This window comes from Pogoniulus pusillus, chromosome 5 (assembly GCF_015220805.1).
Source record: "Pogoniulus pusillus isolate bPogPus1 chromosome 5, bPogPus1.pri, whole genome shotgun sequence".
In the NCBI taxonomy this organism is placed as follows: Eukaryota; Metazoa; Chordata; class Aves; order Piciformes; family Lybiidae; genus Pogoniulus; species Pogoniulus pusillus.
Window position 1 is genome coordinate 27,021,995 of NC_087268.1, and position 13,570 is coordinate 27,035,564.

The window sequence follows — 13,570 nt, forward strand, 5'->3', positions numbered from 1 at the left end:
GGTGCTGGAACAATGGCAGGAGAGCTTAGAGTTCAGGTCTTGACTCCGTTATCCCAATTATGGATTTTTACTGAGAGCAGATTTCCCTACTGCATTTGCAGTTTTTTGCTACTCAGTCTACATTCCCTCAGACTATTTTGACATATTTTGGTAGTTCTTTACCAAATTTGTCTAGTTAAACACTGAAAGCAGGGCTGCAGAGATTGGGATACTGATAGATGAAAAGCTGGAAGTGACCTATCAATGTGTGCTTGCAGTCAGGAATGCAAATTGTATCCTGGGCTGCACCAAAAGCAACAAGGCCAGCAGGTCAAGGGAGGTGAGTCCAATGTTCTGCTCCACTCTGGTGCAACCCCACAGGAATTATTGTATCCGGCCCAGCTGAGACTGGGAGTTGTTCTGTCTGGAGAAGAGAAGGTTCAGAGCAGACCTTACTGCAGCCTTTCAATAGTTAAAAGGGCCTTACATGAAAGGTGAGGACAGACACTTTAAAAGGCCCTGTGGCAGTACAAGGAGTGACTAAATGAAAAGACTGTAGCTTCAACTAGATACAAGGAAGAAATGTCTTATGCCAAGGGTGGTCAAACACTGTAACAGGTTGCCCAGAGACACGTTTGAAACCCCATCCCTAGAAACACTCCAGGTAATTTTGGATGAGTCTATGAGCAACCTGATCTAGCCAAAGATATCACTGCTCATGGCAGGGTGGGCTTGATCAAATGACATCTGAGGGTCCCTTTCAACCCAAACCATTCTGTGATTCTATAATTAGTAAATAATAACACAACTTGGATTAGAACAGACCAGGGGAAACTATGGGAGCTGTCACTGAGGGAACTACCCTCTTGCAGGGAGGTCTGTGCAAATCTTCATTCCTGTATAATTTAGTTGCTGTGCAAATCTTCATTCCTGTATACTTTAGTTGCTGTGCATGTATTTATCTTCACCTTCTAACACACTGTCCAGGCACTTAATGCCCACAAACTCTTCCCTGGGCTTCTGCTGGCTGCTGTTACTGCCACTACCTGCATTTTGCTGCTACATCCTTCAACCTCTCCGTTCTGCAGCAGCCTCTGGCAGGGCCAAGCCTCTTTTCTTTTCTTTGTTTTTCTTTTTTTTTTTTTAAATGATCACCTAAATTGATACCAAATCATCTAAAGATCATATAAACCAATACCAAAAGCCCAAATACCAAGTAGATACTAAATTAAAATGTTTCCTAAAACTTCAGCTTAATCACTTCAAGATCCATCTGCTTTCTTGAAACTGATGTCAGCATGCAGTATAAGATCTAGCCCTTTTCATTCTAGATCTTTTATGTTTTTGCTAGATGGGTGACATTAAAAGCGACTGCATGTCTGTTAGGCTCCTTTCTGTCTGCTGTATTCCCTTTGCTGTTCTGAGCCAAAAGAAAATGTGCAAGGCTGGTGGACTGTGTGTGGCTATCAAACAGCATTCTACTTCTTTTCCTGAGGAAAAGAGGAAAGAAGAAAAATTGCTTCATCATAGTTCAGAAATTCACTCCTAAGCAGAGAATTTAGATTGAAAAAATATTCTATAATAAACAGCTGATATGAGAAACTAATTTTTGCCCACTCTACTCTGTCTGTAACTGACTTTTAGTATGCATCAACCTCTGATGTATAGATTCTTCTACACAGAGAAACATTCTGATCAGCTCAGAAAGATTCTGATTAATTTAGGCTGTGAGAGTACTGCAGAAAAATAAATGTTTCCTCAGCTATGTTTATTGGTTAGTCTCTGCTGCTAAGTGCTGGAGGACAGCAGAGAGTGAGCTAGTTGTTCGATCTCTGATCTGAGCCAGTGCAGCAGTTCTTACCTCCAGTCGCCTAAGCAACTAAATGAAGCTGCTAAGACTAAAAGGTTTCTTAGTGCATTCATAAATTGTTTAATCACTATGATTGAGATAATTTGCACCTAAGGTCCCTGTCTTCAGTGATGACACAAAAATTTGCCCACAAGCAAGTGAAGATTTCAAATCAAATGTCAATGTATAGTGTATTTGCAGTGCCAGAGAGAAAACTCTCTCAATAGCACTTCTGATCAACTGATAAGCTTTTAGGCACATGAGGGTAAACACTCCATAACAACCAAAGTAGATCTTTGTCACTGTGAATTATTCTCAGATACTACATTCATGATGGTGTGATGCCTGCAGGTGGAGTGGGTGTCCAACATGCACTAAGTATTTCCAGTGCAGACCAGGGAAATTTGCCAATGAGTACATACAGCAGAGAATCTATGTCAGGATCAACATGGTGCATTTTTCTTATTATCTTTTTGAGAATATATGCCTTAGAAATAATGTCAGAAATGGCAAAACTGGAGTCAAACAGATATTATGAAAATTGTGTTTGTATGGCTGGTTTATGGAAGAAATATGACCAACAGAGACGGTTTGATGCTGAGCTTACTTAAAGCTGGCTTTGTATTACTACAATACTGACTTTGGTAACTCTTAGAATGTATCAGGACAGTACAGATCAGAACCAAATGCCTTGTTGACATTTATGGTGGTGCAGTTGTGCAAGAGCTATGCCTAATGGATGATTGCAGTAGAGTCCACAAAGTTCAAAATATTCAAAATAATATATATAAAAAAATATTCTTACAAGGTTTGTAGAAAGTATTTTATTTCCTCCATGTATCAACTATCTCCATGTCTACAGAAGAAATAGGTACTGTTATGGTACTCATTACAGAGAGACAGTCAACTTTCATGGCATTATTATACTTCCAATATTTTCTTCACAAAATATATCTCCTGTGCTGTGCTTTGTTGTAATGTTCTGGAAGATTGAATAAGAACAAAGAAATAGGTTCAGTAAGGATTTATTTCTAGGTTTGGTAACACACAAAACTTCTTTGCAATTCTTTTAAGTTCTTCTTTTAATGTATCCTATATTGCAGAATGTGAAAGTAACCTGGTCCTTATTATCAAACATCTGAACATTTGTCAGTTGGGTATGTTAATATCTAATCTCTGCTGCTAGTTCTCTTGCTATCCCAGTTCAGCTGCAATTCAAGGAATTTTATTTGTTCTATTGTAAATCACTTTATGAGCAAAATTATAATAATTTAAATTACTTAAAACTGGCCACTTCTGTGCTGGCAGGTGGATGGGCTCATGTATTTGACTGGAAAAGAGATGATTCGAGTTCTGTTTTACCTTATTTATTCTGAACTGTAAAGTACAAAGATCCTGTATAGACACTCAGAGAAGTATGGACCAGGAGACAGTTATTCCCTACTATGTCAAAACCACTTGCATCAACTATGGCAATTTAATTTGCATTACACAAATAACCCAAGCCTGCATTTTACAAACAACTACTCATTAACAGGCTAGATTGCCATTAATGCCTAGGGTCTGTGCTTGTGTTTGCTTTCCCATATGTAGCTTAGGTCTCTGTTGCCCAAAGGGATATCAATTAGGGGCTGCTGACAGCAATGAAACTGGTTTCCTTGCTGTTGAAAGTAGCATACATGGACTGTCCCACAGCCTGCAGCATGAGAGATCCAGTAAGGAATCGTAGAATCACAGAATGGCCTTGGCTGGAAGAGACTTTAGAGATCACCTAATCAAACCTCCCTGCCCTGACAGGGATGCCTCTCAACTAGACCAGGTTACCTAAGGCGTCATCCAACCTGGTCTTGAATAAGGGTATGTTACATCCAAGCCTGGAAACTTGGTGGCATCCCTGGTTTCTTTCAGTGCTATCCCTGAGATTTGAAGGCAGGTGCAAAAACAAACAACCAACGAACTCACCCACCTGGTCTGGAATTGGGTGATGATGATGGTCATCTTTCCTTGCTGGTAAATACTTTGTTGCTGTTGTGAAGAATTGATGAATGTGGATTAAATGTTTGTTGAGAAGGATTCACCAGGGCCAGGATAACATTTCTGGTCAAATCCAGAAAGGGAGACCTTTTCTGTCACTCTGTTTTGCTGATAGCTGAATGATAGACTCATAGGCTCCTCATGCCTCAGTGACATCCTTTAACTTATTGGTTACTCCAGCACTAATTCTAACACTACACCTTAACCTATTGTTAATTTATCCCTTTCTTTCTACTTCATGGAATTTTTTATAGATCTCAGCTTTGGCCTAATGCAGAATGAAAACTCATTCTGAGAACTTGAAATATATCAGGAACTAATTCTTGTATTCCAGGGAGTTTGGACAGGGTCAAGACATCAGTACTCACTCTCTCCTTGATGGTAAGAGGTAGTAAAACATAGGCTCCAGGCAGCTCATGATGATCCTACAGTTTTTCAAGATATTCATGTTAGATTATAGCACAAACCATCTGCAATTACAAATTCCAATATTTTTCTTATGTTTTCAGCATTTTGGGTGGAATTCACCTGCCTTTGTTATTAAAAGTTTTACATTTATTTTAGAAGGAATGCAAAATAAATGCACACAAAGCTTTGGCAGTTCTGTGCATGGAATATAATCCATTCTTTAATAGTACAATCTGCAGGCAACACTTCAAGGACATCACTAACCTAAGAATAAACATTTGCAATTACCTTTAAAAAAACAACAACAACAAAACAAAAAAACGAAAGGCAAGAAAACAAAATGGAGAAAGGGGAAAACAACCTCCAGAAACAAGATGAATTAAGACTGATTCATCCTGGGTGATACTATCTACTTCCCTTTCTTTTCTTGGGAATTCAGCCAAAAGCCAACTCTCAGACGGGCTGACCGATTTAGCAAAACAAGGCAACGCTTCTCAGCAGCCTCCCTCCATTGTTTCGCCAGTGAAAAGGAGAGGCAGCTATAAGTGACTGTGGGCTTCTTGTCACAGTTTATTAAAGAACAAAAAGATAACCATCGTTTACGTAGTTCTTTCATTTTAAATGAAGAAACAGACTGAGGAGCAAGGAAACCCTATACCTTTTCCTGACCGCAGGTGAGGAAACAGGGCAGGTCTCTGCCTCCTTCACTGGCATGTGCTTAAACTCCTAAGGATTTGCTATACGTTCTCAAAGAAGTTAAAACCAGTTAAGACCGCAAGGCACAGACTGCTAGATCATGCTGAAGAATGCATTCAGAGGAGGAACCTTGCCGTACCTCTCTGAACAGGGAGCTGGTTGCTGCCAATTCTAAACCTTAAATAAGAAGCTAATTACGAAGCTTTGAGAAAGAAAAGGAGTTTCTGCAGCCAGATGTGTGAGGGCTTAGGGTCCACTATAATTACCCAGGATATCCACAAAACCCGGGAAAGAGCAAATTCTGGCGTTTTTTATGAATCTTGGGGTGAACGTGTGGTGTCACTTGGTCAGTGGAAGCCTCTCCCTAGCCTTCCATCCTAGCACTAAGAATAGATAATAGATCATGTTATGGCAATAAAATTCAAACGACTCATAATATTTAACTTTTATTTACAGGAGAGCTAGAAATCGACATCTGCGTAGGCTCTCCCCTGCAGAGGTGGAGTCCATGAGAGATGTCCTGGCACATAATCTGTATCAAGTGCGACAAAGGGTGCGTAAGCGACCTGCTCTTGCACGCTATTTGCAGATTGAAAGCTCTTATTTGCCCTTCTGATATCATAGCCGTGTTGGGTGGTAGCACTGAGACCAGCCCTCGGGTCACGTTGGTGGGAAACATGAGCCCGGAGGCTTCAGCCACTCTGGCCCAGAGGCTGCGTGGGGACAGGAAGGCAGGGAAGGACTCCTTCCTTGGGGCACACTCCTGGGTGAAATAAAACCAACAATCATGAAAGCACTGTTTTCCCATCAGCTCTTCACCTGACGGCAGCAGTAAAAGCCAGAAATTTCTGTGAGCGAGCTGTAGAGGTCAGGCTTCCCTTGCAGCACAGCTACCCGTGACTTGGCAACCACTTCTCCCAGCCCGCCGAACGTCCCCGGGCGAGTCCGAGGTGCCAAGCCCTCCGCCTGGGGTCACGCAGCGCCCGCAAGGCGAAGGCTGGGCGGCCGCTGAGCTGCTGTAAGCAGCCCGAGGCAACCGACGCTGGGCAGGCTGCTTACAGCACCCGGGGACAGGTGCAGGACTTCGTAGCAGGCAGCCGCCGGGCAGGTTGCCAGCAGAAGCGAAACTCCCCTGTGGAAGTGGGTGGACCAGTGGTGGTAAACATTGCATAGCCCAAAGTCAGCTGAGAGTCAGGCTGGTAAATCCCGTGTCTGCGTGGGAGCAATGCTTCACCTTTGCCATGGGAGGAAAAAAGGGAAAAAATAATTGCACCTCCTCTGGCTTTTCACTGTAAACGTTTGCGAGCTTTTCCCCCTCTAAAACAGGGGGGATAATGCCTCAGCAGGGATTTGCTTTGTAGAACTTTGTCTTAATTCTGATGCAGCCCAGTGTATAATACCTACTTGATCTGATTCTTGGGCCAGAATATACAACTGAGTGTTCTCCTCAGCAATACATGGTAGAAGATATATTACAGTAACCTTGACATTATGCAGATAAATGGGGCTGCCTTGTGTAATAGGTTTGCTAGAAAGTGTTAGACCCTCCTGATTTAAATGTGTCATTATTAATGTGATATTCATTCCTAATATTGTTTGATTTGCCATGGCCAATTATCCTTATGGTATTAATTTCTTATCTTACTGGCGACAATATGCATATATGGCTGCCTCTTAGATTAGTGAAATTAACTTTTCTCTGTTCAAAATCAATTACAGTAATGACTATTTGTGCCAGTCACTTCCTATGCAGTACTGAGAACTGTGTGCTTTTGGAAATGAGAGATGGGTAAAATAAAGCCTCTTCTAATACTTCACTTCCAGCTTTGCAGGCCTGCTACTGCTCTGGCTCACTAGACCAGCTTTACAAATGAGATTAGAGTCTGCTTTTTAAAAGAGTTTATAAACTTCAGTGAAACTTTCTCATTAAGGAAAATACGTGCAATAAATTAAAATGCTTGTCCTGAAAGATGCATTTTTAGGGCAATATGAAGGTGCAGTTTGTCTGTGTATGGAAAAGCAATTCAGCTGTGCGTCCCATTATGGACATGTACTTTATTTAATATAGTCTCTTGCTCCTGGACATATCTGCAACTTGCTCAGTATTATGTAGGACAAGGCTCTGAGGTGGGTTAACCAGGTGTCCCTTCCTTAGAATCTGCCTTAGATCTGTAACTCTGAATGGTAAGATTAGAACAGGGCTGACAAAAGGAGGACAAGCCCAGAGAAGTTAACAGCCTTGTGCAAGTGAGTGTATTTTTATAGAACACTTTGAGCGGGCATAATTCTACCAAAAATGGCATCAAAATGTAGCCCTTGAGGTCGGAGACTTACAGCTATGTTCGTGCTTCCTCCCTTCTTGCTCTGCAGCAGTGCAGTTAGTGCAAGAGTGCATTTTATCATGTGATAACAAAGACAGCTGTGGTGAGTCTGTGGCTGATCTGGGGCAAGTGCAAAGAGAACCAACTGGGTACATTTTCTGTTTCAGGCACCGGCATACAACCGCCACACCCTGCCTACCAACACAAATGAGAAACAAGCCCAAGAAATCCTCATCCGTCGGCAGCACAGCCTGCGGCAGAGCTGCAGGAAGGGAAACAGCTTACCTTGGGGTAGACCGGCACCTGTTGTATGTATACTACTATTAACGTGAAAAATACCTCTGCTTCTGTGTAAATAAGGAAAGAGACACCAAGTTTTATTGGATTTTGTCAATAATTAAAATGGATACTTTGCTCAGTATCCTCATACAGCACCTAAGAAGAAAGAGCTTCACTTAGCATGTGGACAGGAATATTTTTCTGCCCTACATTTATACTTTGGTCAGAAATCAGCCACTATGCTGTAAGTAGTAAAAAAAAAAAGGAACTTGCATTCTTGCATCATGTGCAAAACAGTATTTAACAGCTGTGTGAATTTGTGGATTCACAAAAGGCCTGATGCAAAGCCCTTGACAATTTACATTGACAGTTTGGGCTCTTGATCAGTAAGATTTGTCTGACCAAACATAGGCATTGGATAGCATAGGCATTTACAGATTAGATAATCAGAGTTAAGGAACAGAAATAAGTTCTTGCTGCATATATTAAATGTCTTTAAAGTTGAAATTCTTGCTGGATATAGTGTCTTTAAAGTTGAAAAAAATAATCTTAGAAGAATATATTTTTTCTACTGACCGTAAAAAAAATCCCAACTTGGACTGTTACATCAGACAGACATTTTCAGTGGAACTCAACCATCCAAGCCAAGGATTTAGTCTTATTATCATCTCTCTAAATTTGGCTGTAAAGGTGCAAAAGCACAACAGAAAAAAGCATATAACCATCTCTCCTTACTGTTTCACCAAATAAGTGCAAACTGGAGAGGCAGTCACGAGTACTGAACACATTTCTGTCTCGTACACAGGCTAGCAGCACAGAAGTACGCTACCTCTCTTTGCCTCAGGGCCCCAGCCAGCATGCTAGACGAAAGGCCAGGCATGTTACTTTTACAGGTAATGAAAGTGCATTATTCTGTATCCTACTCCTGCAGTGAACGAAACTTGGCCAGTTGTTCAGTAGATTTAACAGTACTAAATGAATACTCTCATGGAAGTCCCTGGCCTCTTTAAACGAGCTACGCCCTTCTCTCCTATCGTTTCTATCTGTGTTGTTTATATGGTCATTACTGCAGTAGTTTCAATCTCATTCCAGCTCCGCCCAGTTTTCTCTTTTTCCCTCTTGCACAAATATTCCTGTGATCCCAGCAGTTTGACCTAGCCATGAGAACATCCATGTAAGCCATGTATGTTTTCCCTGCAACTCCACAGGCACCATTGCACACAAACTCATTAGGAGCTGCCGAGCCCATAAGCCCAGTGGTGGTGAAGTTGCCACAGCTCCATGACCCCAGGCCCTGCTGGTAGTGAAGCTGAGCAGGTGTTCCTGCTCACACAAACAGCACTGACAGTCTCATGCGGGCCCGCTCTCTGGCTGATCAGAACAATAGCCTGTTAGTCAGGCATATGAATTCCTGGGGACACAGCCCCGTGGCAGCTGTTAATACTCTGACTTACATACACACACACACACATGCACAGATGCTCTTCTACCCCACCCATACACTGTAGGTTCCTTCAGTAGCTGGCCATGGACAGACACTCTTTCCTGTAGCAGGCTCCTGGATCCCCTGGTCTCCCCTTGCCTCATACACAGACACAGAGATATGAAAACATGTCTCTTTGGTACTGAATCCAGACTACAACTTGACTAGTAGCCATCCTCACACTTGAAGGAGACAGGGCAGAGGGTGTGGCAACACTGACTTGCTCAAGAAAACATAGCAAAACAGCTAAGAGAGAAACATGGAATTTAGGACACTGGAATGTTCATCATTGTCTCTATTTGTAATCTCCTTGACTCCTATCTGAGTTTCTTTATGTGAATCTGAAAGGCATTTGTGTTCCTTAGAAAAAGTGATTTTCATTTATGTCAAAATTAGGTTTGCCATTGAAACCAAACGTTTTAACTTTGTATAAAATGCTCAGACAACAAGACTTTTTTTTTTTCCTACAGGTACAATATTTATTTTTCCTTCCCTTCCTGTCTTACTGTGAAAGAGAACAAAGTGAAAGATATCTGTGTAGGTAAAACATTGCTTTGGGGCTGGACACACACACAATGGCAGGAGCACAGAAATCTCTAGCCTCTGTTCAGACAGTAAGAGAAAACTTACTTAAGGGGATTTAATTTTTTTTCCATGCGCCTGATTCTTTTCTGTTCCATTTGTCAGGACTTGATGTCTTTCTGAGAGACTCAAATTACTCTACACAGCAGCCTCAGACCTAAATGCCTTTCAGGGACTTTCAGGGGATGAAGTACTACTACAGACAGGCATATCATTTCAGTGGAGAGAGAAAAATCCTGAAGCATGAATGCAAGGACTTTTTTACTAATAACTAGACATGAATTTGAACCCTGCCTTGTGATCTATACAAATAATTAAACTTATTGGTCCAGCTTCTCACCCTGACTTAGGCCTATTGTGTAGCATTCATACCACTTTAAATGTCTGCAGCAGGAGGAAGTTGTCCTAAATTCCTCCCATAAACTTTTTAAGAATGAGATGAATTGCATTTGGGCACTGAGAATACTCAGTACATAGGAAATCAGAACGTGCATCATATATGCACATATGCATTTACAGAGACAATATAAATGCCTGGAAGCCCTCCTGGAGGAAGCATCCTCCAGCAAGTTTGTTTTAGCTATTATACATTACATGTTCAAAAAGTCATAACCATGCATTCAGGAATGATCATAAACCATAAAACCATTTAACAGCTCTTTCTGCCACTCATATAAATGATTTTTTTCTTTGATAGTACATATCACACATACTTTGTAGCTGTGATGCTCACAAAGGGCTAGGTGAAAGCCCTTCAAATCTAAGAAAGCCTATCCTACTTGATTGCTTCTGGTGTGGTATGTTTGCTCACATGACCTGCAAGAAGCAGGTCCTACTGTTAAGGAAATCTATGTCTGTTTGGTAGAGGTAAGTGCTGATGCACTCATTCTTACTTTGTGCCAACTGTGAAGTATTAGCTTAAAATAACAGCATAGTTATCATGTGGCAATAGCTTGATAAATTTTGACTGTGTGACAATAGCTAATACACGTGTGCTTTAACTACATCAGAATAGAGTTTAATTTTAGTATTCATAGACCTTTGTGTTTATCTCACAAAACCTCCTACCTTGTTACAAGCTGTTTCTTAAATTGGCTAACTGGCCAGTGCATAGCCAGACTGCAAGTGGATTTAAGGAAAGTGAAAAAGTGTGTTCTATAAACTCAGCAGAATGAAAAAAAAAAAAACAGTTATTGGCCTATTGCTGGCAATTTTTTATTGTGTACTTGTAGCAAAGAAAGCTGGTAGGAGCAGGTGTGACACACCCAACGTAATCAATGCGCCCTAGAGTCAAACTCCAGGTTTCAGGTGAAACTGTTTTCATCTCAGTTATCATTAGGCACCAGACAAGTGCCTGGTAAACTTGATTTTTGATGGTACGACAGTTTTTGCCTTAGCTCCTTTTTTTTGTCTTCTGCTGTGAATTTCACAATGCTTTCCAACCATGGTATTTGGTGTATTTGTGGTATTAAAAAATCAAAACAACAAAACAGAACAAAAAGAAAGCAAGCTATGTAAAGGAGCAGTCTTGCACTGTGAAGGCACTGAGCAGCTCTGTTCTGCACTAAAAGATAGCTGGTTGTGCCTGTTCACTGAGATTTCAGGGTAGAGGCAAGATCAGTAAAATCTTTTCATCACCAGCTTTGGGATCAAATGTAAAAAATAGGGTTATTTGCAGTTCTTGCCTGCTCTCTTATTCTATGGCAGTGATTTGAAACGCTTCAGTCCTAGGCTTTAAAGCTGTAATGTTGTATTTTATTGAATACCCTTTAACTGTCCTTGACAACACATAGTGATTCTCTTTTCTCTTTGTCAAAATCTGAATGATTTGTCTATTATCCATCAGATCACCACAGAAGTGGCTCTAATGCTGCAGTTCCAGTAACGTCCAGACCCCAGCCCCAAATACATCCACTCGAAGCAAAGCATTGCCAGAAAGAGCTGGTTCCAATGGTACGCTTGGACAGGCGAGCAGGCCCACCCAATCCATCAGGTCAAAGAAGAAATGCAAGCAACCAGCATCATTTTACCAAAGCAGACAATCTAGCTTTGACACCAAAGTCTAAATTCACTGTGGGAGAAGTAGAGGATTATGAGTTAGAAGTCTTCATATGAAGAAAGACTGAGAGAACTGGGACTGTTTAGTCCTGAGACCAGAAGGCTGAGAGGGGTTAATACTAATGTCTAAAAATACCTGAGGGGTGGGTGTCAAGAGGAAGGGGACAGACTCTTTTTAGTGCACCCAGTAATAGGACAAGGAATAATGGATATAAGCTACAACACAAGAAATTCTGCATCAACATCAAGACAAACTTCTGTACTGTGAAGGTGACAGACCACTGGAACAGGCTGCCCAGAGAGTTTATGCAGTCTCCTTCTTGGGCTTTCAAATCCAACCTGGATGTGTTTCTGTGTGGCCTGTCACAGGTGATCTTGCTTTGTCGGGGGGTTGGACTTAATTATCTCTAGAGTTCCCTTCCAACCTCTAACATTCTGTGATTCTGTGAAGAGCTGATTCCAATGATATGCTTGGACAGATGAGCAGGCACAGCCAATCCATTAGGTTGAAGAAATTCAAGCAACCATCATCATTTCACCAAAGCAGACAATCTAGTTCTGATGCCAAAGTCTTGATTCACTGTGGGAGAAGTAGAGAGTTATGAGTCAGAAGAGGAGACAGAAGCAATGGCACCAGGCAGGCCATTAGCTATATGAGGAGCTGAGAAGGGCAGTGTTTGCATCCCTAGGGTCCTTTGTGCACTGCTCCAGAGAAAATAACAAAGCTCTTACATGAACCAAACCACAATCTTCCTTCTGAGATCTGTGCACTTTTTCTCGTATCACATTCAAGTGCTCTATCAAGGTACACTGAAAGCATACTTTGTAGCCTGGGGAAAACTCACATTCTTATGTTTATACTAAGTTTTCTTTTCAATAAAACACTGCAGGAAAGAGTGGAACCTAATCTTCATAAAGGTTTGGACATGTAGTTAGGCACACACAATGCTACAGATGGAAGTTTACATTGCCTTCCTCTGTTCTTCACTAGGGCCTGCATCCAGAAGAAAAAAAACACTGAAGGACATGTTTGGCACATGAGTGCCCAGATTGGTAACTCCAACTAGCTTGGTGCTTTTGACCTCAGAGTACTTTAGATATTCCAGGAAAGAGGTGAAAAAAGGAAAGGCATTTTTAGGGTACCTAAATGTCACTGAAAATGCCTAAACAAGTACTTAAGTCAAAAGGATTTGTAGTGAATATTTCTAGCAGCTTGGAATCTTGCCATCTCAGGTTTTGCGGAAGTAATAATTCAGTTGCTGCAATGGTCTGTAACTCCTGATACTTCAACCAGCTTCAACATGTAGGCAGCTATCACCAGACCTACAGTTGTTTCAGATTAATAAAGGATGCATCCTTGTAGGTACAAATCCAGAGGACTCTTCAGACAGGGGTTGCTCTCAGGAAGCCTTTTATTTGCAAGCATGGGACAGTGAGAATGTGTACAATATTCTTACGTTTCTGCAAGTGGGAGGCTTCACTGCAGAACATCTAACCTCCATTCCCCATGCCCACTTTGCCAATGTGCTGAACCACTCTTCACACTGAGTATGAAACAACACTGCAGATAAGAAGCAATGAAGTGGTGTAGAAGGTAAGGGAAGCTTAACTACGTAGCTTCCTGCTGGCTGGCAGGAAAGAGTGTTTCGCTTCCAGTGCTTTTTTCACGTCTTGCTGAGTGTTTTCTTATGTGTTGTAAAGGGAAGCATTTGCTAACAAAAGAGCAGAAATAAGCAGGACACATGCTGGAGTCTGTGACCTCCCTCCCAACATGCCTGCTGAGCTCCCTTCCAAATGTATCTGTGCACTCATTCTCCAGTCTTAACAGCTGATCTCCCTAGTGGTAGAAGCAAGAAGCTATGGTCTTGAGTCATTTTGGAT

The 13,570-nt window shown here is 41.5% G+C and overlaps 1 protein-coding gene across 1 annotated transcript in view; it reads left to right on the forward strand.

Annotated features, from left to right (window-relative positions):
• Positions 1-12,813, forward strand: part of SLC9A4 (solute carrier family 9 member A4) — a 37,137-nt gene extending 24,324 nt beyond the window's left edge. The window contains exons 9-14 of the mRNA XM_064143615.1: positions 5,423-5,519; positions 7,455-7,586; positions 8,372-8,459; positions 11,478-11,704; positions 11,784-11,801; positions 12,287-12,813. Of these exons, the coding sequence (XP_063999685.1) occupies positions 5,423-5,519; positions 7,455-7,586; positions 8,372-8,459; positions 11,478-11,704; positions 11,784-11,801; positions 12,287-12,346 (622 nt within the window). The 3' untranslated portion in view covers positions 12,347-12,813. The remainder of the gene's footprint in view (positions 1-5,422; positions 5,520-7,454; positions 7,587-8,371; positions 8,460-11,477; positions 11,705-11,783; positions 11,802-12,286) is intronic.
• Positions 12,814-13,570: the final 757 nt, after the last annotated feature.